General features: G+C 41.7%; 1 protein-coding gene across 1 annotated transcript in view; it reads left to right on the forward strand.

Annotated features, from left to right (window-relative positions):
* The window catches only part of LOC310687912 (uncharacterized protein), a 110,112-nt gene that overhangs the window by 66,713 nt on the left and 17,495 nt on the right, over positions 1-25,904 (forward strand). The window contains exon 4 of the mRNA XM_083463862.1: positions 6,392-6,514. Coding sequence (XP_083319988.1) covers positions 6,392-6,468 — 77 coding nt within the window. The 3' untranslated portion in view covers positions 6,469-6,514. The remainder of the gene's footprint in view (positions 1-6,391; positions 6,515-25,904) is intronic.

Raw genomic sequence — 25,904 nt, forward strand, 5'->3', positions numbered from 1 at the left:
TTGTTCTAGTCAGTGCTTCAACACATGCCCAAAAGAGTAGGTATACATCGTTTTGCTTAGTCACATCTGAATGTTTTCATGTTTTATGTCTGTGGTGCATATAGACTTTCCAAGGCTTGACTCAAAGTAAGTAAAGGTAAAGGGACCCCTGACCATTAGGTCCAGTCATGGATGGCTCTGGGGTTGCAGCACTCATCTGGCTTTACTGGTCATGTGGCCAGCATGACTAAGCTGCTTCTGGTGAACCAGAGCAGCGTATGGAAATGCTGTTTACCTTCCCACCGGAGCGATACCTATTTATCTACTTTTCAAATGAATCAATGGCTTGTTTAGAGCATTTTATAAAGCCAAAAGAAAAGGTCATACTTTTCCGGAGTAGCACAGTCCAAATTAGAAATATCTGTCAGAGGTACCAAAGTTTTCTCCTGTCAGCGAAGTTTGGGACATGTGTTGGAAGTAGGGATGCAAAACATCTATGTTCATTTTTTTTCTCATATTATGTTCCTGATCAGTTCCCCCCAGTAAAGTATTATCAATTTCCTATCTCTCTCTGACCTCTATCTGCATTATTCAAATGACTCTGCTAACAAGTTGATTTTAACTTGAAAAAGGGGAATGGTTTTTGTCCCAGGACCTGATTCCTTAGGGTCAAATACCTGGAAGGCATCTTTTTCCAAACAGGGATAAAGATGCTGTGATGATGCCATAAGCTGGCGGAGTGTGTTTTTGGCTCCAGATAGAGCAGGCAGTGCTGTCATTGCTACATCAGTTTCCAGAGAAAGGACGTTGTTATGTTTCTGCATAACAGGATGCCAGCCTGCGTGACATGGGCTATTTCTGAACAGATTTTGATGCGACCCCTTTTCAGATTATTGAGCATGTGGCATTTCTAAAAATGTTCAGCTAGGTTGTAAAAATGAAAATAACAGCAGTCAAGGGTGTGGCCATTTTGGCATTTCCTAGAGGAACATCAAACCCAAATAAACATAGCTCAAATAAATTAAGCACATAAAAAAGCATACTAATTCTGCTTGTGGTGTTTGTCTGTCAAAAATTCTACACTGCCAATATTAAGGAAAAACACTGTCTATTTATTTATTTGTCACCTGATAGCTTCTAGGCAACTTACATTCAGGGTAAAAAAGTTAAAAACATAATGTCCATCAATAAACAAGGAAAAAAAAACAACCTCAGAATATCAAATGATAATTAAAAAGTACCATGATGGGAGAAAACACACATATTTGTGTTTTTAATGAACTACTTGCTAAGCATTCAAGACTCTTCAGAACAAAGTGGGGTGGGGGAGGAAAGCTGGAACCCAGATAGGATGGCAAGAAGGCAACCAAACCAAGTGACAGATCGCAATCCCAGTGAATCAAACAATATGTAAATGGAGATAATCAAGAAGGATAACAGGAATGTGTGATCAAAGCGAAACACTCCCACCTATGCTCTTATACGAGTACATTAGCGCCATGCAACTGCAATAAAAGAGCCCCACAAATGTAACTTAGAATCAAAGAATATGACACCAAAGGAAAGCATGCATAATGAAGTCAGAAATCAGCTTGAAGTGCAATGACTAAGGCACCAATAATTACAAATTTCCAAAATCCAAGGACTTATTAAAATATATTGAGATAAACAATAAACAATATTTTATTAAGCACATTTAATAAGACACATTTGGGTTTGTAGCAAGCACAGGACAAGTATAATTTAGTTAGCTCTGAAATAACATGGAGGGTTACATTTAGCATGAACCATATATGTATGTTACAAACAATAAACCACTAAAACCATCTGAGCTCTTCTGATTACCAAACAATGACAAAAAGGGCTACCTTTCTAATAATATACTCGCCCTCTCCCTTCATATGCAATTATAGCACCCATCCATTTACAAAGTACAGTAAATGCTTGAGAAGTAGAAGCATAGAAACTTTCCTAACTCCACCTTTATATTTACAATAAAACACATCCTAACAAAGAAATTCTTTGCATCCTCAGTCACAAAATTAAAAGACTCCTGCTTATTGGGACAAAGGTGATGACAAAGCTAGACAGCACCTTAAAAAGCAGAGACATCAACTTGCTGACAAAGGTCCGTATAGTTAAAGCTATAGTTTTCCCAATAGTGATGTATGGAACTAAGAGCTGGACCATAAAGAAAGATGATTACCGAAGAATTGATGCTTTTGAATTATGGTGCTGGAGGAGACTCTTGAGAGTCCCATGGACTGCAAGAAGATCAAGCCTATCCATTCTGAAGGAAATCAGCCCTGAGTGCTCACTGGAAGGACAGATCCTGAAGCTGAGGCTCCAATACTTTGGCCACCTCATGAGAAGAGAAGACTCCCTGGAAAAGACCCTGATGCTGGGAAAGATTGAGGGCACAAGGAGAAGGGGATGACAGAGGACGAGTGGTTGGATAGTGTTCTCAAAGTGACTAACACGAGTTTAACCAAACTGTAGTGGAAGACAGGAGTGCCTGACGTGGTCTGGTCCATGTGGTCATGAAGAGTTGGACATGACTAAACAACTAAACAACAACAACACAGGAATATGGAGGGTGGAAAATGTCAGTAGTATATATTTAAGATAGGATGTAGTTAATAGGATGTGGAAATGCAATGGCTGAACTGGAAAGTCCCAGTGGGGAAAAAAATAGATCTCTGGTACTCTTGCTGTGATTCCTTTAAGGAGGCTTTCAAGGGAGGCCTTGGAAGAAATGTGCTGTGGGAAGGCTTACTAATGTATAGCACACCAATGTAATTTATTAACTAACAGAGGATGTTTACAGTAAATCAATTAGTGAATGGGAAACTGACACGTTTGCTTAAAACCACAGTGAGAGTGAGAAATGGATGTAATTTGGCACATGACCCATCTCTCCTTAGAAGCAGTAATGACAAAGGCATTAGAGTCAATGAATGCTGAAGTTAATAGAAGTCAGTGGTTTGTAATTTAAGCCATGCAGATGATATAGGATTAATGGTCAAGCCTAGTCTACAGCTGCAAGACCTTCACAAGTAAGGGCAAACTATAAATTTGGACTTGGAATAAATATATATAGCTGACTAACCAGACTCTGGGACGCGGGTGGCACTGTGGGTTAAACCACGGAGCCTAGGGCTTGCCGATCAGAAGGTCGGCGGTTCAAATCCCTATGACGGGGTGAGCTCCCGTTGCTCAGTCCCTGTTCCTGCCAACCTAGCAGTTCAAAAGCACATCAAAGTGCAAGTAGATAAATAGGTACCGCTCTGGCAGGAAGGTAAACGGCATTTCCGTGCACTGCTCTGGTTCGCCAGAAGTGACTTAGTCATGCTGGCCACATGACCCGGTAGCTGTACGCCGGCTCCCTTGGCCAATAAAGCGAGATGAGCGCTGCAACCCCAGAGTCGGTCACGACTGGACCTAATGGTCAGGGGCCCCTTTACCTTTACCTTAACCAGACTCTGCCTATGGATACTCCTCAGTAGCTGGCAGAATAGCTCAATGGTAGATAGAGCATTGCATGCAGAAGACCATCTCCTCAGATAGGGCTGGGAATGCCTCCTGTGGAAAACCCTGGAGACCTGCTGTCGATCAGTGTAGACAAAACTAGCTGGCTTGACCAGTGGTCTGACTTAGTACAGTATAAGTATTCCAGCTAGAAGATGTTAGGATATTTCCGTTTCACCTTAAAAAGGGGACAGGCTGTTGTGAGTCACAGCCTACATATTTCCTGCTCACAGGAAGTTTATGTTTTTGTATATAGCTTTTGCCTCTCTCTGCACCTGGACATCGAAGCAGGCAGCCATGTTTTCTTTGTTCTGCCCAATGCTGAATAAAGTTGTAAATAATGCTCTCCTGAGTGCATCTTTCGCTGTGCGAACTCTGCTGAAAGAGCATGCACCAGCCTTGGAATGTGGCATGTTATTTCTGAGGCTCGTGTCGCTAATTGACTGATACTGTATCTACGGGAGATCGATGGATCATCCGGAGACGGCATGGGGGCATGATGGCTTTTGTCTCCCTGGCAGTATCCCAACAGAAAACACCATATTGCATACCCTTCAACATTCCTCAGATGAAAATAAGGACATTCTATTCTACATCACTATCCTGGTCAAGGAACCACACAAAACTGCAGTATTTTAAGCTTAGAAAATTTTGATTTTATGTATTGCATATAGGGAAGCCTAGGGGGAAAAGAAAACCCCAAATCAATAAATACAACAAACTCACTCTCTCTGTGTGTGTCTGGAGACTATGTGGCGCCTATATGATTTTCAGTAGCAAATAAATATCGCAAAATCACAAAGACAAGGACTACCTATCCAGGCATTTGGATAGATAACTATTTTTTGCACCACACTTCCATCCGTTCCTTTGCTTTTACCGGCCAAAAAATGATGCGAGCTACTTTTATTTGTTTATTGTTGTTGTTGTTATGTAGAAATGTAATAAATGGAAAACTAGGGAACAGAGCTATGTGAATTGCAAACTGAAGATTTAAGAGTGAGCAGGATTATTCTTAATCATTGCCAGTAGAGTTCTTGGTGTTGCTGGACCCTGAAAGACCAAGATTTGTAAAAATTATCTATCATCTATCTATCTATATCTATCTATCTATCTATCTATCTATCTATCTATCTGGTGTATGAACTGGGTTGTCTCACTCAGTGCTTCTCCTGCAATGCAATATTTAAACTAGAAAAGACCAGACAAAGCAGGAGGAGGTGGTGGAATAGAGAGCAAACAAACAGCAATGTGAAATTCTGCACATATTGGCTTTCAGCTGAGACAGACTTGTAAATCTCCTTCTGAGATACCTGGAATCGTTGCCACATGAACTGGAGTCTGGGATGCAGCTGTGGCAATGTGTAGGCTCTGTACCAGATGGGGACTTGGCTAAGGGCTTTGTATCTCGCCACCACTTGGCAGGTACAGTTGCATCTCTGAGGTCACCATGCCCAAACTATTGATTCTGGAGAAGTGTTGGAACAGTCTCATGGACATCAGAGGAGCTTTGAAACAATTCCAAATTGTTATGCTTTCCGAAGTATAAAGTCTTTAAAAAAAATAAAAAGTGCTAAGAGTGAAATAAAGGCACATTTTCTGCACTGCTGAATGTCACATTTCTATGTAGATTTTATATGGGGTCTCTTGGACAATTGCCATAGAAGGTCAGAAGATGGAAATAGACTATCATCTTACCTGCACACAACACGTGGCAATATTCTCCTGACCACTAGGATGAAAGACAGCACCCTGAGATAGTTGGCTGTTGATTGGCTTATACAATTGGCTTACCGAGGAGTTGTCCCCACATATGGTAAATTTAAATTACCACTTAGCAAATGGTAGTCTGCATCCTGCCAGGAAGTCAATAAAGGATGGCTTACTCCCAGTGATTCTTGATATAAATGAGGTATCTGATATTTGAACCTTTAAAATACTGCATTAAAAGAAATTTCCTGGTTTCTTGAGTTCTCTGGAGTAAAGTTTTTTTTAATGGCCTTGATAATATTTCCACATATCATTGTATCATAGTTATTTATTTGAACATGGCCTTCACTCACACAGTATGATTTATGATGCAAAAAAATGTAGTTTAAAGTGGTTCTCCACTGCATGGATTTCAGTGGTTCTGCCATCACCCCTGGCCACTGACTGATGAGAATTGGGGTCCAACATCTGCAAAACCTCGGGTTCCTCACCTTGCTTTGCACACAGTGCACTCCATTGAAGTTAATGGGGTTACACAGTGTATAGAATTGTGTTGTTAATTCGCTGAATACTCAGTCCAGTGCCTCAGGCAAAATTCAGCTGTTACTTTAATTCATTTTTTATCATTTAAAATAATAATAATTCTTGAAACTAGATGTGGTATAGTTTTACAGTTTAATCGTTTTATTACTTACAAAAGGGATTTTAAAAGCAATTCAATCCAAAATGGAATACATTTGACTGAAAAGAAAAACAGAGCCAGATGAATAACTGAAACCCTCTATAAAGGAAATTAGGGGCTGTTACTGATAACTGGATGAGATTTATAAGCTGGGAGGAAACTATCAGGAGGGGGAGAAAGATAAATAATCCTCAGGTGGAACCATTAAGCAAAGATCAATTGTGACAATTGCAGAACAGCTTCCCAAAGCCCCGGCGCTATATTGCCTTTCTCCATATTAATTAAAGATAGTCAACAATTACAGCATTCAGTTGTTTGAAAAGAATCTTTATACTTCCATTCCTGCAAATACGGCTGCTCTGAATTATATTACATTGGGGGTTTTCTTTCTTTCTTGTCCCCCCCCCTTCAACATCAGTTACATTGGGAACTTTCTTTGCACAAAATCAGGCGTCTCCCTCTGATTCTGAATTATCTTCTCTACCTCCCCAGGGATACCTGCCATGAACATTGTTCACAAGGGGCTATCTCCAGAGATGCTCTTTTGGTTCAGGCAGCGGCAGAGATGAGAAAGGGATGGGAAACTTTCCACCCTTGAACTTCCACTCATTTAAGGTAAGATCCAAACCAATGTGATTTGCCTCCTATATTCCCAACCTGTCCTCTTCTCTCTGAAACTGAGAGCCATTCACTTATCTTCAGATCTAAAGCAAAGTTCTTAGATTAGAGCACTCGCATGTAAAACGGATTTCATTTCTTTGGTATCAGTGGGAATAACCCATTTAAAATGCCTTCCCACACGCTGACTCTCAGGAACACATCTATTGCTGCTATAAGGTGCATTGCCACAGAAGAGCATTGACATTAGATGCTGAGGAGGTTCTGTTTGCAGCAATTAATCTGTTGCTTCATTTACGTCTTGGAAGTCATTCAACAAGCAATGAGCATGCATGTGAAAACTGGCTCTGAGGGGTCACTGGTTTCAAAGCCTTCAACAGTTTCTGAACATACCATGCCTGCATAGAGAAACGCTGGCCTGATCTTCATATGCCAAAGAGTCTATAAGTCTAGAAATGGGTGCCTATGACTTGCAGTTTTACTACACATATGTGCGACCCTTTTCATACCTTTGGGCTTATGCCAAAAGGTCAAAAGATAGAGCTAGCAGGACATGCTATGTTGGAGAGGATGCCAGCAGTGTATCCCCTCCACAAGAGGGTTCGGTTGCCTGCAGGATCAAAGGGGAGAGGTGGTCATTGAGATGATGTCTGGCTCCAATTCCCAGCAGCCCTAGCTAGCATTGCCAATGGTCAAGGATGATGGGAGTTAACAGTCCAACAGCTTCTGGAGGGGAACAGATTATCCACCCATGGTGCATAGAGTTGCTATAATATTCTAATTAGAAGTGGAAATTTTGTATTTTGTGGTCTTGACACAGCAACCAATAGACCCTACCATTTGCTAACAGATCAAGTCTTAGGTTCAAGGTAGAAGAAATTCAGTCTTAGACTATTGTTGCTGCAAAGACTATAGCTAGAGAAGCCAGAGTGTACATCTTTAAAAGCCTCAATAACAGATTTCCAAGTCTTGAAATGCAAAAATGCAACCCTTTTCCTTTCCTGTCTGCCTGTCGTTTTTGGGGGTTTTTTTTGAACAATCAAGTTAAACCTCTTATGAGCTGAAATCCCTTTCATAAAGCATTAGATGTTTGCTCTGAAGTTTGGATTAATGTGATTGTTACCATATTGTTTTTTTAAAAAATCATTTGCATTCTTATTTTTATCCCCAAATGCTTCCTTGCACATTTCAGCATCTCACGTGGATGATATATTTACTATGTTTGGCAGATGTTATAATGTTTGTTGTGGTCTGATGCAGATTAGCAGGTTTCATTTTACTGTCATGTTCCTTTTCTACGTTGGAATACAACAGTTTTTATTTTCCATTACAAGAAAAAGTCAATCATACCAGGAAGAAGTTTCCCCACATCATGCATAAATTTCCATATAGCACTTAGAAATGAATTTTAATGCATATGTTATTTCCATTTCATGTTCCATTTAAGAGCATGGAAACTATAATCACAGAGTTGTCTTGATTAATTTTTACTGAAATACGTATAAATTGTCATAAATACCAATTTGTACTTTGTTGTGCATTCTAATGCATTCCCCCCAGCTCCATTTGCATCAGTAAATATTTCCTGCCTTTAAAAGCCTGTCTTCTGTATAAAGAAATTTCACTCATCCAAGTGCTTTCATGTATTGCCTTCTGCTCTGCTCATGGAAGAAAACAACGGGAGACACTTGCATTCATTATAATAGAGGGCAGTGACTAGACAGCACTGGCTGATAGTTGGATGTTACAGCCTTTCTATGTCCTGCATGTATCCCTCTTAAAATTAAACTTTCTGAAGGCTGAATAAGTGCTAACCAGGGATGGCTGGTGCTCACTGGGACTGGTGGGGTGGAAGCCTGGGAGACCAGCCTAGCCCACCTCACATGGTTGTTGTGAGGATTAAATGAGGAGGGCAAGAACCATGTATGCCAGCTTGACCTCCTTGGAGGAAAAAGGGGAGATCTAAAGGCAGTAAATAAATCAAGCAATGGGGAAATAGTACCTGCCATAGAACATAGTCAGGCACCTGTTCACCTGAATGCTGGCTCTCTGTATGATCACCTTGGCTCAAAAGTTTCCATTTTGCCCAGAAAGAATCTAAAATAGGGGATGCAGAGGTGGTGCAGAGGAAGCTGCTGAATTGCAACTCATTACCAAACTTAAAACCATGGAGAGACCTGGTCTGAACAAAGACATTGGATTCTTATCTCATTATACATGACTAAGCCATTTCTCACCTTCTCACCCCTTGCCTTTTCCTGTAAGACCTATTACAGTCGTTAAGAGTCGTCAACAGGCTCATCTCAGCTATCTGCCAATCTCCCATTCCCACCACGCTTCTGAGTAATACCCCTCCCCCCCTCTCACTATATAGAAGGATCTGGCAACTTCTATTTCAGTGTATCTGAAGAAGTGTGCATGCACACGAAAGCTCATACCAAGAACTAACTTAGTTGGTCTTTAAGGTGCTACTGGAAGGAATTTTTTTCATTTTGAGGTGGTGCCTGTTAGATGTTGTGTGCTACAACTCCCAACATCCCTGACCATTGGTCATGCTGCCAGGGCTGATGGGAGTTCAAGCAAATAAGAACAGGATTCTTTTGCAGTTCCTATGGACTCCTGGTGTTTGAAATGGAAAATGGATCCCTCCGTGCTTGTGTGGGAAGCCTTGAATTCACAAATGCATGGTCTCCTCCATCTCCCAAGTCACTATATAGGAGTTGGGTTGAACGTATGTGCTGGAAGCAAGTTTGTGCATGTGCTTACAACTGGGGACCAAGCGCAGAAAGGCTTCTGTTCACGCTGTAGCAGAATATAGTAGGGATTTCACTTCAGACCTTTGTGCTCCACACACAAGTGTCGTAAGAGGAGGTGGACATGGGGAGCAGGGCTGGTGTACATGCCCAACCCACCTCCCCACTTTAAGTCAAAATGTGTTCATTCAGATGCCTGCCTAGGGCTCAAAATGATGCTATATTCCTATTAATCGGCTATTCAGACCCCTGCGGTCTTGAGTGCCCTCTTGAATACTGCAATATACACAATTAGAATCAAACATGTGCCTCCACCTTTGTCAACAAGGACAATCACCTTTCTTTTGTTCACCTTTAAAGCATCCTTCCCCAAACCACTCTCCATAGCTGGTGCGTGGTTTCAATGCCCGTTTAGCATGCGTGATTTAGCTCAGTTGTATACAATGACACGTTTGAATGCTAAGATCTGATCACAATAATGGTCTCTCTCTCTCTCTCTCTCTCTCTCTCTCTCACACACACACACACACACACACACAAAATTCATTGAAGGACATACCTTTTTTCTGGCGCATAATCTTAAAAATGCTCATTACCTAAATGCTGCCCACTCATGCCAGTGTAGCCAGGTATAGACATAGTGTAGATTTTTTGAATTATCATTTATTTCTGAGAAGATCCGGACCCTGTGCTGGACAGCACAAGACATTGTAGAGATGTTTTAGATGCATCGTTTGAGGCTTTTGTTACGTTTTCAAGAGTCCTGCAAGTAAAGTTTGAATAATCTTTTGATGTGTCTGGACAATGTTTTATTTCCAAAAGGAGGTAGTTCTTCTGTGTCCAGTTGCTTCAAACTGCAGGATATTAATATCTGCAATAGATACTGTGTGATGAACTTCTGCAGCTGTATTGTGATAGTTCACAGGTGGCACTTGCAGTGTATGGTCTTGCCTTAAATGGAAGGGTGAACAGGATAGCCATTTTGTGTGTTCCAGTGCGATAATTCTCTGACTGAATAGTTCCAAGTTACATTTCACAAATTAGCAGTAATTCCAGATTATTCTTATTTTTTACTAAGGCTGAAAAAAGGAAATGGAAGCCAATTATACCTCATTGACGGGTGTTCCTGTATGGTTGTTGTGCTTACACTAAATGTTTAAATGTACATCTGAAAATGTATCCTACAATGTGGAGCAAAATCCACATCAGGTCTAAGGAGATATTCTAATTCCAAGGGGTGAAGGGGAGAAACACATTACCAATTTAGTTGCTACTATTCTGAGCCCTGGAGGCTTAATGTATTCCACCGTAATGGTGCATTTTCACTATATTAGTTAAGATTGGCAGCACTTTCATCATGTTCTCCTTATTATCCGAAGGTGGCAGATTTTGTGTATCATAACATTGCCATAAAAATATGCTTTTGGCTCCAAACTGAATAAGGATTGCCCTTAGAGCATAATAATTTTACAAAATTACAGGTGAAGGTAGTCCACTGGTTTGAAGTAATTTCCATGCAAAGATATGAATGGCTTTGGTGCATTTTGGGATCATTTCCTCCAAATATATATATGGGAACATAGGCAACAGACAAAGAAGGAGTAGTTTATGTCTAAGTTTATACATAGCAAAGGAAAGGGGTTGTAAGTAGGGTGGCAATGATGATGAGCTTGAAATTAACAAAAAATAAATAAAAACCCAGCAGAGCTGAGATGTTCAATATGAAAGTGACTTAATGACATACTTCAATCAGATTTGTTTGCATGGATCCCTGTGGCTGATAGATTTTAAAGTATGTCATGGGTTTGCATTCCCCCTGTTTTCGCAGCTTGGGCCACAAATGTAATGCTGTTTTAACCTGAGGGGGAAACAAGACCCTTCTGATTAGATTAACGGTGTCCAGCATTAACTGGAGATATGTCAGCATTTGGAAAAGATACAGGAAACTCAGAGGGTATGCAGAGGTTAGGAAATAAGCCCTGGATAGGTCCATGAAAACTGCACTCAACACACTGAAAGGAAGTATAGCCTTATTTAGGCATCCTAATTCTTCTCGTGATGAAAGGGCACTATTGAGATAGCTTTCTTTCTTTTTCTAAGAAACATTTTGGCAATCTGTATCCTGCTTAATTGCAGTAGTCTCTAATCAGTTGCTAGTCAAAGCAACGAAGATAAAAATCAGTTAAAACTGCGAAATCAGTTAAAATGCCTACTGATATAAGACATCTGAAGGCAGTCCTGTTTCGGGAAGCTTTTAATGTTTGATGTATTATAGTATTTTAATATTCTTTTGGAAGCCGCCCAGAGTGGCTGGGGAAGCCCAGCCAGATGGGCGGGGTATAAATAATAAATTATTATTATTGTTGTTGTTGTTGTTGTTGTTATTATTATTATTATTATTATTATTATTATTATTATTATTATTAAAGAGTCCTCAGCAGGTGATGGAAATTCAACAGGGAAGAGGCCTGTCTGACCTCAACTGGATGTGAGTTCCATAAAATAGGGCCCATGCGACTGAATATGCAGCTGCTGGTGTCTACGAACCATGCATTGGAGCCGCAGGATACTATTAGCAGTGTCTTCTCTGAGTATCTCACTGATCAGACAGAGATACAATGAGTCAGACAGTCCTTAAGGTATCTTGGACCCAAGTTGTTTAGGGGCTTCTAAACTACTACAGTGGTACCTCGGGTGGTACCTCAGGTTACAGACGCTTCAGGTTACAGGCGCTTCAGGTTACAGACTCCGCTAACCCAGAAATAGTACCTCAGATTAAGAACTTTGCTTCAGGATGAGAACAGAAATCGCGCAGCGGCAGTGGGAGGACCCATTAGCTAAAGTGGTACCTCAGGTTAAGGACATTTTCAGGTTAAGGACATTTAAGAACAGACCTCCGGAACGAATTAAGTTCTTAACCCGAGGTACCACTGTACAAAAAACCTGACCTAGTCACATATGAGCAGCCAGTGCAAGCTTTTTAGCACTGGAGTAATGTGCTGGCAAAAGCCCACCCCCCTAAACAGTCTGTTCTGTTGCTGGCATCCATTTGTATGAACAGAGAATGGAGGAGTGCGTCTTCGGGGGTCAAGTCAAACCATTGGGAGGTTACAGCGCCTGCTGAGTCTGATACAGGAGAGACATGTTTTATGGCAGGTAGGGCAGATGAAGGTGTCCAGGTGCACCATGGCATTTCTTCTGTCTGCGTTCCTCCCAGCAGTCATTCCTCCTTTGGTCACTGCTGTGGATGCACAACCTGACTGCCTCCAGGCACTGTGATTGTCTGCAAGGGATTTCCATATGGTGGGGTTAACGTTGGCAGCCTTCTTGTCACGTTTGCAGACATCTTTGTAACACAGAATTTGCCAACAGAAGGGGGTGGACTTTGGTAATCTTTCATACTATGCAGCCCTGTGTGAGTGCAAAATTTGGCACCCCCTAATCGATCTGCTCAATTATGGATCTTCTTAATTTGGCACCCCCTGTGCAAACTGCCCACATCATCTTAAATCCATGCTGGTTTTGGGAAGAAAGCAATAATGTGGAATAGAATGCTGAAATGCATCTAAGATACAAAACAAAATCTCTGTTGGATGAGACTAATGGTCCATTGGTCCAGCATTCCATGTCCCACTGTGGTCAACCAGAAGGTCCTCTGGGAACCAATAGTTCTCTCTTGTAGTCGCTTCTCAGCCTCTGTTATTCATTTCCGTAGTGTCTTTGAACTGGGAAGTTGCATATACTGTAGCTAATGTGATTGGCAGCCATTGATTGTCTCATTCTCTATTAATTTGTCTAACCTCCAAAATAAGTATCAACTGATGGCCATTATACATCTTGTAGAAGTGAGTTCCATAAATTAATGGCATGGTGAGTGAAGATGCACATCTTTTTGACTGCTTTGAAACCCTTGCAATCAAAGACATGGCCTAACAAGAGAAAGAAATGTCAGTTTAGAATAATTCCCTTCAAAGTGGAGCTTATTGCCTAACCCCAACCATGGGTCTTCCTTAATTCTCTGTGTTTAGTACAATGTTGCTTTATTCCCATGAAAACCCTACTGAGTTTTGCAGAATTTACCTCCCCATAAGCATGCCTCAGATTACAGACTTATTCAATATGCCTATGATTCCCCCTACAGTGGGACTAATAGAGTCTATTAAAAGACTGCTGAAAAGGAAGTTAGCACACAATCCATTGGGTATTTTACTTATGTTCCACTGAAATTAATGATGAAATTAGTGGGGATATTGTAAAAGTATATTAAAATTAGGATGGATATGAAGCAAGAGAGAGATTTGTTCAGTATTTGTGTTTCCGTTTTACCCCTTTGCAATATGGTCTGTAAACTTTATTGTATGTACCAGGCCCTATGACAAACCTTGTACCTTTTTATCAGAAATGGATACCAGTGTTTTGAGCAGTACAAAACACGGGCATAGAGAGTTTCCCAGGTTCTGCTTTCTAAACTTTCTTTCATGACTCATTTGTACCTCAAATATCTGTCTGTTTCTCAAGAACAAAACATTATTATTTGAAGGCTGCAAGCCTGACAGGGTTCAAACTGCAGCTTCTTGAACTGGATACCAACACAGTGCTTGTCTCCTGGTGGGCTTAAGTTTTTATTTTGAGTTGCGCCTCTCTAGCATTTCAATTACAGCCCACAGCACCATGACTATGTGAATTCTTGTGCTAAATTTAATCAAGTGCTCCTCCAAGGTGGAAAAGAACATATCTTTGGAATTAATGGAAGGAGACAAATGAAATCAGTCCCCAGGATCTTACTTCTGTCCATTCACAGCCAAAGGATGTCCCAGTGCAAAGACCTTCAGCAGCAAGTGAAGCCTGAAGCCTGATAATGTAAAAACTTAAAATCGCAAGGTATGAAATCTATGAAAAATGGTACACTTCATCTGGGCTGTAGAATCAACAAGAATCTAATAAAGTTAATCAGATCATCACCATTCAAGTGCACATCAATTTGAATTGTTTCTCCATTATGAAGTGCTTGTCTGTAAATTATTGCAGAGAAAGCCATTTTCAAATTAATGTTGGAGCCATTAGAAAATACAAAGGGCATTTTCATTAATTAGAGACAGCTTTCTCTCCTCTCTTTTCATCATTACCTTTGCTACCCAGAATCAGTTTAGTGCTCAGATTTATTGACATATGTGATTCAGTGGCAGTATTTGTTTAGAGTTCATCCTATACCTGGTGGGATAAACTCATTAAGTGTAAATGAATAGTTATGTAGTCATCATCTGAAATGAGTCGGCACAGTCTTCTGAAGTCATTATGAAGCACCTGAACACAGCTGGAGCAAAAGTCCCTGTGAAGGTTATAGCTTCACTCCAAGTTTAACCAACATTTATGCCCATTATTGTCACAGAATATAATCTTGGTGAAAGAAAATAGGATCTTCATTTTATTTGAGGTTGGAGTTCTTCCATTCTGTGGACATGAAGCTGTGGACATGAAGCTTCCAGTAGCAAGAAATTAGTGGGTGTGGACAGTGCTAGAAACTCAGATATATAAGCTAGACGTCAAATGGCTCCTTAAACCAAAGTTACAGTTGCCAAAGCGGAATGCAAAGGTTTGGGGCCAGATGGTCCTAAAGTCACATTTTTCAATACAACTTTCTGGTTCCTGAAATCCGTTCTGATTGTGCAGAGAAAATATCATGGATAGAATTATACAGGATGTGCTGTTAGTGTGTGAAAACAGTCAAGATCCAAGGATCCCCAGGCATGCACCTCCAGATGGTGGAGACATCAGGCGCCATCTTGGTGCCTGGGCATCTTCAGTTGGTCACAAGTGGCCAATAGTGGCAAATTTTGAACAGGTGTGGATGCTTCTCAACAAACCGCACATTGTCAAACAGAATTGGCATTGTCAAAGAATGCAGAAAAATGTGTTTAGTCCAGAAAGCTAAGGACAGGAGATGCATATATAGCTTCCCTTTCTAGATAGGTATGGGGAAGCTGAGGCTCTCCGTTTGTTTTTGAACTTGTAGTCTCATCATCCCTGGCCCTTGGCCATTCTGGTTTGGGCTGATGGACATCCAACAGCATCTTGAGGGCCACAAGTTCCATTGTTGTTGCAGATATATGGTGGGTGGACCCATGTGTGACCAATCTTGCCCTATTCAAGGAGAGAACATGTGGGGGAAATTGAGGGGGGTGGGTCCTAAGTGTTGTTGGTGCCAGCTCCACCACCAATAGCCCTTCCTGACTGACTGCACCACAACCTCCTGTGTTGAGTGGGTATTTTCACGCATTCGGCTGAAGCACTTAGACTCATTCCAATCAGTGGTGCCCTGTGTGATGCCCAAATTCAGTGCTCTTCTGCCTCTCATGCTCTAGTCACACTGCTGGAAGGATACTGTAAGCCAGGAACGTCCCAACAGGTAGATCACTGAACATTTGTGGTAGATTACTGGCTCCCCCCAAAGAAGCTCAACAAGTAGATTGCAGTCTTTTGGGAGATGGCCACCCCTGCTGTAAGCACAATGAAAAATACATGCTCTCCGCCTTTTTCTCAAAAATATAAATAAAAATCATGCTTCATATGTGAGATGTCACTGCGAACTTTAAGAGGAATGACATCAAATTCCATATTTGCATTTGAGAGTTTTATTCTATGATCCTAAATAAAATATGGGGGGGGGGGAAATGCTGCACAACAGAGACAAGAGCAGGATAATCTAGTGTCAGGCTACTCAAGCAAGCTTTGGGAGAGATGATGCCAAAAGGCCCTGACTCTAATAGAATTAACAGTTTTTATCAGTGTTCTCATAACCTGTTCCACATAATTCAGTTTTCCACAGACTATTATAAGCAATGAAGCCTTGGATCAGGTCATAGATGATGCCACCATCTGTTGTTTCAGAAACCAATGTCATCACCATTACTCTCTTGTTAATGACACACAGTCTTGTGGTAGTCAAGAAGGCCTTCTCTTCTGTTCCTCAACCATTACACCGATGTACCAGTGTGTCTATCTCTATCTCTATCTCTATCTCTATCTCTATCTCTATCTCTCTATCTCTATCTCTATCTCTATCTCTATCTCTATCTCTATCTCTATCTCTATCTCTATCTCTATCTCTATCTATCTATATATCTATATATCTATATGAAAGATTATGGCACAGAGATGTTTAATGCAACTTACAAATGTGGCAAAGGTATATGACCTCAGCTACCATAGCATCAATTTCCAATCTGTGATGGTGGTATGAAGTGCAAAACTTTGTAGTCATTATCAGCTGTTCGTGGCAAATTGTTTCACTTCAAACAGGATGGAGACCAAAATGTCCTCCATCTTTGTTTGTTAGTTGAATACCACTCAAATATGTAAACAATGTTTTCCTCAGAAAATTAATAGGCATGGCTAAGTTAGGACCATTAATTTCAGTGGAATAAAAGTTAATTGAATACCACACACAAGTTCAATCTCAAACCATCAATAGTGATTTTGTCCTATACTAGTGGCTAACAAAGTCTTATTTATTTATTTATTTATTTATTTATTTATTTATTTATTTATTTATTTATTTAAAAAACCCATAATATTAAAATGTTACTTTTTAAAATGTTTGCTCTGGTGCGGAAGCAATGGTGGTGTGGGTCAGGGCAGGCCCCTGCAGAGGTAGGGGGCTGCTGGCTTCATGGACATAGGTTGCCATGCCAAGAACGAGAGTCCCACCCCAGACCTCAGACAAGGTCTGCCCAGGCCTGGTTCAGAGAGCAAAATCTGGAGCCACCTCAGGATAAGTACTGCAGCAAAGCCACAACTGTATGTATGATTGTGGAAGTTCCAATTTCATTCTTTTTGTTTCTGGAAACATGATACACAGTATACCATCAAGTGCTCAAAACTGCCACCTCTTGATTGCATAATCTTGTCATTTTGCACAGCCTTTTTTTTTTATAAACACTTAATAATAATAATAATCACAATATCCTTTAGCACTGAAAAACCACAGAGGTTAATAGTCTTCCAGAATCTCTATTAAAGGTGACATAGTGAGCAGTGCAAATATGGTATAATGCCTGTCTTTGCATTTATTTGCAAATATGTACAGATATGCTCCATGCAAATTAATCCTCCGCTGCATTATAGGGAAGGAATCATGTTGTGTGGTCAAAAGGGTGGGGTAGAGGTAATCTGATTTAAGCACAGCATGTAAAAATTAATTGAAAGTCAGAACTCCATAGTGTTTATTATAAAGTAATTTCACACCAGCTCAGGATTAATAGGTGATTACTATGTTAATTGAACGGCAGCATGCTTTAGTAAAATACAATGAATTGTTTTTTTTTAAGCCCTCTATTTTATCTGGGGGATTTGGTTGTGGTTCTGTAAAAAAATAATTATTTTCTTCTTTTCCTTGAAGAAAACTGTTTGAAATTATTTTGGTGATAACCAGGTATTCTGCAAAGCTATGTAACATGGCTCACGTGCAAGCCAGCCTGCCAATTTCCTCTTCAGGGAACAATGCTTTGAACATGGCCTTGTCCCTGAAAGAAAAAACCCTTCCGTAAACCTCCGATTGGTTTATTTGGGCATGCTGACTGCTGTAGAGATGAAAATGGAGGTCATCCAAGAAAAAATTGTTAGTTTTCCTCACCTTGTTGCTCTCCTTGATGGTATGATATTGATGATGATGGTGATGATGATGATGATTAAATTATACCCCACCCATCTGGCTGGGTTTCCCCAGCCACTCTGGGTGGCCTCCAACAGAATATTAAAAACACAATAAAACACCAAACATTAAAAACTTCCCTTAACAGGGCTGCCTTCAGATGTCTTCTAAAAGTCAGATAGTTGTTTATTTCCTTGACATCTGATGGGAGGGTGTTCCACAGGATGGGTGCTACTAACCAGAAGGCCCTCTGCCTGGTTCCCTGTAACTTGGCTTCTCGCAGGGAGGAAATTGCCAGAAACCCTTGGCACTGAACCTCAGTGTCCAGGCAGAATGATGGGGGTGGAGATGCTTCTTCAGGTATACTGGGCCGAGGCTGTTTAGGACTTTAAAGGTCAGCACCAACACTTTGAATTTTGCTTGGAAACATACTGGGAGCCAATGTAGGTCTTTTAGGACCGGTATAATATGGTCTCGGTGGCCGCTCCCAGTCACCAGTCTAGCTGCTGCATTCTGGATTAATTGTACTTTCTGGGTCACCTTCAAAGGTAGCCCTACGTAGAGTACATTGCAGAAGTGCTGTGATGCCAAATGGTTCAAACACATCTGCCCTCGCTGAAGCTCAGAGAGTTGGAGCTGGACGACCTTGGGGGATGATGGGGGAGCCAAAAAGGGGACCCCAAGAATTGTCTGAACTGGTAAGCTAGGAGTAAGGAGTTGGATCGAGAAGAGGGCTCCAGTCAGGTGACAGAGAAGTGTTCTGCTCTTGTGATATAGGATGCCTCTAGCCAGACACCTCCTAGAGTCGAACTGCTACCGCTAGCTCCTCCTGTCAGTGAGGAGCCCTCCCCTTCTGGAGAGGTGACCAGGAGTCAGTGCTGATTCCACCTCTGTCACCTAGGAAATGGAGGTGCCAATGCAAAGAAATACCATTGGCTCAACTCACTTGAAGGCAGGGCTTTTTTCGGCAGGAGTTCACTGGAGCTCAGCTCCGGCACTTCTGGGCTGCATCAATAGGAGTATAGCATCTAGATCAAGGGAAGTAATAGTGCCACTGTATTCTGCTCTGGTCAGACCTCACCTGGAGTACTGTGTCCAGTTCTGGGCACCACAATTCAAGAAGGACACTGACAAACTGGAACGTGTCCAGAGGAGGGCAACCAAAATGGTCAAAGGCCTGGAAACGATGCCTTATGAGGAACAGCTAAGGGAGCTGGGCATGTTTAGCCTGGAGAAGAGGAGGTTAAGGGGTGATATGATAGCCATGTTCAAATATATAAAAGGATGTCATATAGAGCAGGGAGAAAGGTTGTTTTCTGCTGCTCCAGAGAAGCGGACACGGAGCAATGGATCCAAACTACAAGAAAGAAGATTCCACCTAAACATTAGGAAGAACTTCCTGACAGTAAGAGCTGTTCGACAGTGGAATTTGCTGCCAAGGAGTGTGTTGGAGTCTCCTTCTTTGGAGGTCTTTAAGCAGAGGCTTGACAACCATATGTCAGGAGTGCTCTGATGGTGTTTCCTGCTTGGCAGGGGGTTGGACTCAATGGCCCTTGTGGTCTCTTCCAACTCTATGATTCTATGATTTCTCTGGAAAAATAGCACTGCTTGAAGGAGTGCCCATTTGCTTGCCCACTCCCAAGTCTCTACCATTTGCTGTGTTAAGAGCTGTGTTTCAATGGGGAAGAGGCCTGTGTCCCTGTCAGATCAATGTCTTAGCTTGCACTTAGCCATACATTTCACTTGCTGTGCCTTGTAACCCTCACCTTGCTTACGTGTGTGTGTGTGTGTGTGTGTGTGTGCGTGTGTGTGTGTGTGTTTGGCAGAAATAGGGCTGCAAGTTTAAGTTCTTTGTCCGGCAGTGAGGACCAAGAAAATAACATCCTTCCACGTTGGTTGTAACTTTGTTACACTGACTACAAGTTGCTATGCAGTGGTACCTCAGGTTACAGACGCTTCAGGTTACAGACTCCGCTAACCCAGAAATAGTACCTCGGGTTAAGAACTTTGCTTCAGGATGAGAACAGAAATCACGCATCAGCGGCGTGGCGGCAGCAGGAGGTCCCATTAGCTAAAGTGGTGCTTCAGGTTAAGAACAGTTTCAGGTTAAAAACGGACCTCCAGAACATATTACGTACTTAACCCGAAGTACCACTGTATAGGAAATGTGTCATAAGCAGTTGAGGTTTCCACTTGAAAAGGATGTAGCAAGAGTTCCCACAGATCTAAACAGGCCAATCGAAACTGCATGTTTGATGCCACATGGAGTGAAATAGGATAGTTGCTGCCTCATTTCTGATTCTGCCTAATGTTGAGAAGTGTTACGTAGGGAGCAGTTCGCTCCACAAGTTTTTCCCAGCTGACAAAAGTGCAAGTGTAGAATGAGGACATGCGTATGATCTTTTTTATTAGCTAAATAAAAATGGCCTCTGCTAATGGCCCGTTATAATGTAAACCAAGTGTGTATGTTAAAAACAAAGTAATGCAACTACAACCTAATGAAGCAGACTGCCTTACTGGAGGGAAACAGAATAGCGAGGCACAGCTGGGATCTGAAAATGAGAAACTGCAAAGTTATTTGTGGAAAGAAAAAATGGAATCTCTTCTGCAGCCTGATGGAAGAGTTGATAGGGAGTGCGACCTTTTGGCTCACCTTTCCTCTGGAAAATGTTGCAGCCCAGACTGGGCTATTTGAAATACCACTATTGAAATATGTTAATTCCATCCCTGCACTGCCACAAATGCTGAGCACGATCCCGCCAACTTTTTCTGTGAGAGACGCGGTTCTTTCAGACATACATACTTCTTTCTAAGTACTTTAGAGGGCAACAAGGAAAGAAAATAAGAGGCAAGGGAAGTAAAGAAAGCTAACCTAGATTTTATAATTATGGGTAAATTACAGGATGGAATGGAATCACATAAGAATGAAGTATTTATTTTTGAAATATTCCAGTTACAAAGTAAAGGGCTAGGGCGGATCAAAACGTTGTATAAAAACCCCCTGGTGCTGATGTGCCATTTTGCACGGACAAGTTCCTTATCAGAGTGAAAGATCAATGTAACAATTTGAATGTGTAGCAGTGGAGTAGAGGCAAGTGACCACTTCTGTGTTTTGAGCTACATGCTACAGGCTGGCTTTCCATGTGGACGAGCAGCCACTGTGCACAGCCATTTACATCACCCTTTATGCCACTGTTTGCTCATGTGCATTGGGCCTAAACACAGTTGGATTGAGAGAGGGCAAATGCTGAATTATTCACATAGAGACAATGAGGTGTGAGCTGATGCCATCATGAAGAGTGCATCATTGACTGCTTGACTTGCCCTTGGTCGTCTTAAGTTATATAAGTTGTGGTTGAAGTAACTTCATGGTATAGGGTAGGAACTCAAGTGATAGTGCAAGGAAAAAGTTTACCTATAACACATTTCAGTTAGGAGTTGTAGTTATTTATTTTGTTTAAAAACATTCCTAGACAATGGGACACCGGTGGCGCAGTGGTCTAAACCACTGAGCCTCTTGGGCTTGCTAACCTAAGGTCGGCAGTTTGAATCCGTGTGATGGGTGAGCTCCTGTTTCTTGTCGAAGCTTCTGCTAACCTAGCAGTTCGAAAGCACACCAGTGCAAGTAGATAAACAGGTTCCGCTGCGGCGGGAAGGTAAATGGCATTTCCGTGAGCTCTGGTTTCTGTCATGGTATTCTGTTGCACCAGAAGCTGTTTAGTCATGCTGGCCACATGACCTGGAAAGCTCGACCTGAAAGCAGAGATGAGTGCTACACCCCATGGTCGATTTTGACTGGACTTAAACATCCAGGGGTCCCTTAGCTTTTACCTAGACAGTATCCTAAAGTTGGCTTAAAACAGCATGTTAATACAATGACAATAAAACATATTGGTATAATAGAAAATAACCTGAAGTATTTTTAAAACCTGGCATCAATGGTTGGGGTTCACAGTACTTACTCAGACTGCTAATCTGACATCACTGGCATTGATTTTATTGAATTCACTGAGGACATACGTCATCAACAAGAGAATGGGAGAAGATAAATATAGCACAATTGACCCTTGGCTTGCTAAACCACCCTGGGAACTTGCTGAAAAGCTGGGCATAACGCAAATAAATAAACAAAGTGGTATGCATTGTGCTTTTAAACACACCACCATATAATCTTATATAAATATCAGTCTCCTCTTCAAGAGATTAACTTGAAGAGGAGATCGCTTCAGGCAGGAGATCCCATGGAAACATGCAGTACGTCTGTATAACAGAAATCTGGCTGAATGAAGGGGAAGGTATAAATGTCCTCAGGATTTTCAGTGCAATACTTGAAGGGTAAGAGGGAGAAACAGCTGTGGTTTATTAGGATAGCATCCCCCTAATTAAGTGTCCTGTCCAAGAGTATTGTGTTGAGTGGGAATCTGAGACAGAATTAGACTTCTGTAGCATACCACCTACTGCCTATCTCCTGGTCCAAGATGGCAGAGCTGGGTTTGGAGGTGATGTTGAGGAAACTGGAGGTTTAGGATTTGGGGATGCCTCGTCTGGAGTGACTTGGTATTTCATGGCCACCAGGCCACCCATGGGATTTTCTCAAATTATATTGGGCCCAATGCATGTGGCAGAACTGGTCTTCTGTACAGTATGCCTGCATCTTACGCTGGAGTTCGGTTCCAACAGCAGTGTGTCTACATCAAAGTCATGTATGGTCAAATGTTGTGTTACCCACTGCTTTCCAGCCTGCCTTCCACAAAGCAGTGAGATAGGGCATCCATACCAGTCCCAGAGCTGGTGTGACAAGGATGCCCTGCCCAGGAAGCAAAGCTGAGGGAGCATAAAAGCTCTTTTTTTGTGCCTGGCGCTGCATGTGCTCTCCTGCTTCAGGGGTGTGGAACCTCAAGCCTTCCAGACCTCTCTGCCTGACCTTCAGAACACTCACTAGGCCACACACCTTTCCCCCAGGTGTTTCCCAAATGTTGTCAACTGGCGGGAAGGTGTCCTTTAACTCTGATAATGCCTCTTGCTTGTCTGGATAAAGTATACAGAGCTTGTGTGTGTGTGTGTATACACACAAGCTAGACTACTATAGAAAAGTAAAATTTGCCTTCATTGCTTCTCCCTCTTGCCCCCAACACACCATTGATATATTGATTTCGGAAGATTATGCAAAAGGGAAAGCAACCCTCAGGTTGGAAATCTTTCCCCACTCACGCAATTTCTTTGGATGTTTTCGAAGAAAATGTCAAAATGAAGGTTGAACAGGCAGAGCTCAAGAGAGTGGGCTTGAAAACCTTTGATTCTGTTGGCTCAAATGCAGAAGTGTGCATATCTTTTGATGTCGTCGTCTTCAGGTGACGAACACACATTGGTGAATGGGAACCTAGGAATCCCAGAGAAATGAGCAATGTTTCCTTAGCTTCAAGACACTCTGATAGGAGGAAACGAAACAAAAAGCAGCCCATGGAGAGGAGAGGTTTGGTATGCAAGGGAATTTCACGTATAGGATGTGGTGCCTTGGTGTTCACCAAAGGCTATCAGCCAGGCATTTATTAGAGATGTTTCCCCAGCTCTTTTCGTCTAGCACTGGGAAGATAGGAATGCTATCAGTTTGACATTTCTGTCAGAACTGGTATTTGAACCACTGGATGATTCTGACAAATGCCATTGCTGTCATCTGCTATTCAGTTTTAATTATGTCTGACTGACGCTTTCAATGGTAGCAGGAAGAAAACTTAATTAGCTGCTGTGAAGGCTGATCTACAGGGCTGGAGGACTTCAAGCAGCTTTGGAGGAGACACCTTAGAGTATCACCATTTCACAATCTGATTAGACGTAGAAGAAGGATTAATTGTCCTACGCATGGAGGTTTCTTTTTATATTATTATTCTCTGGAAAGACTTTAATAGGAATATACGTCAACAGGAAACACAGATTCTGCAGCTTAACGTGTCAGAGCAGCTGCAAATTTGAGTTGCAAAGTACCTCAGTTCGCAAGGAACTGCTGCGCTAGCATGTTAGACGAGTCCAAAACTAATGTTAAGGGTGCAAAGGAAAAATATTATATGCTCAAGGGAACATCCGGCAAATGAACATCTGTTACCTTAAAGAGAAACATGCACACCTTCAGCAGCAAATCTGCAAGCACCACACAATTTGAAACCCCTGAAAAGCAGGTATTTTCCTAACCTGTCACACACTGTATGAATAACCAGTTTGAAAAGGCTGTACTAAGGATTTCTACCACCTATCACTGTCTGCCATCAAGTTGTTAATATGCCTACAAGTCTGTATTAGTAAGGGGCAGTGAAAATATGCTTATAGGATGCAATTGAAAATTAATTGTGTTTCTACTGCTTGCTGCAGATTCCCTGTGACCATGGCCTAGGAGTCACACACAGCGGACGGGCTGGCAAACCTGAATGCTAATGCAAGTTCATATTGTTTTATATATTTTTTAATGGAGACACTATAGGAAATAGATGTCAGGAAGGGTTCTAGGCGAGACTTCTCTCTAGAGCTGGCCCAAGACATGTTGTCCCAGTCCCCCTACATACCATTCAATGCATGGAAACTACATTGAAACTTACTTGAACGCTGGGGACAGGGCAACCATGTCCCATTGCTCTTGAGCTTGGCAGTGCAGAGTAGGCTTCACTGAGGAGCTCATGTCCTCTCTGCCTGCTTAAATGCTGCAGTGCAGCAGAGGTGGTGCTAGCATGCGTCATGAGAGGCAAGCAATACACGCACATGTGTGATGCTTTCTGGACTGCGTGGCCTGGGCTGGCTGTTGCTCTGCTTCCCCCAACAGGAAAGAGAGGTTAGAGGCAAGAAAACCAACTAGCTGAGCTGGGACAGTAATGCAGACTGTCTCAGGAACTCACACGACACTATCAAAGCTATAGTTACGTAAATCCAACTAACAGTAACACCCACAACGTAACTGGCTGTGTTTAACTATATGACTTCTTTATACATCGTATAAACATACCTCTCTTCACATTATCAAATTAAGTACAGTCATACCTCAGGTTGAACGCGCTTCGGGTTGAGCGCGTTCGAGTTGCGCTCCGTGGCAACCTGGAAGTAACGGAGTGCATTACTTCTGGGTTTCGCCGCTTGCGCATGCGCAGCCACTCAAAATGATGTCACGCACATGCGCAGAAGCAGTGAAAAGCGACACGCGCGTGCGCAGACGTGCCATCACTAGTTACGTTTGCTTCTAGATGCGAACGGGGCTCCGGAACGGATCCTGTTCGTATCTAGAGGTACCACTGTAGAAGCAATTAAAGACCAACATTTTGAACAGGAAATACAAATAGATCAGTTCTTATATACGCAATGTCCAAACAGAAACTTTTTCGTGTTCCACGTATGTCTTTACAAATATAAGTGTCAGACGCAACAACTTTAAGAAGCAGCATTTGCAGAAAATGAAATTTTTTCTTTGTAATGTTCCACATATGCCTTTGCAAAGTATAGTTGTTGTATGCAGTTGCTGTATGCAGGTATCAGATGAAAGATACAAAAGAGCTTAACATATCAGAGACATGGAACACGTGACACAAAATCTGAGTATGCACGGCTGACAAAGCCCAGCAGGGTAAAAGAAGGTAATATTCCAGGAATCCTTGCCTTAAGTTCTTTCGTCTGATACCTGCATACAGCAACTGCATACAACAACTATACTTTGCAAAGGCATATGTGGAACATTACAAAGAAAAAGTTCATTTTCTGCAAGTACAGCTTCTTAAAGTTGTCACGTCTGACACTTGTATTCGTAACGACATACGTGGAACACGAAAAAGCTTCTATTTGGACATTACGTGTATAAGAACTGATCTATTTGTATTTCCTGTTCAAAATGTTGGTCTTTAATTGCTTGTACTTAATTTGATAATGTGGAAAGAGGTATGTTTATATAATGTATAAAGAATTCATATAGTTAAACATAGCCAGTTATGTTGTGGGTGATATTGTCACTGTC

This window comes from Podarcis liolepis (genome assembly GCF_965112155.1).
Source record: "Podarcis liolepis genome assembly, chromosome: 10".
Taxonomy (NCBI): Eukaryota; Metazoa; Chordata; class Lepidosauria; order Squamata; family Lacertidae; genus Podarcis; species Podarcis liolepis.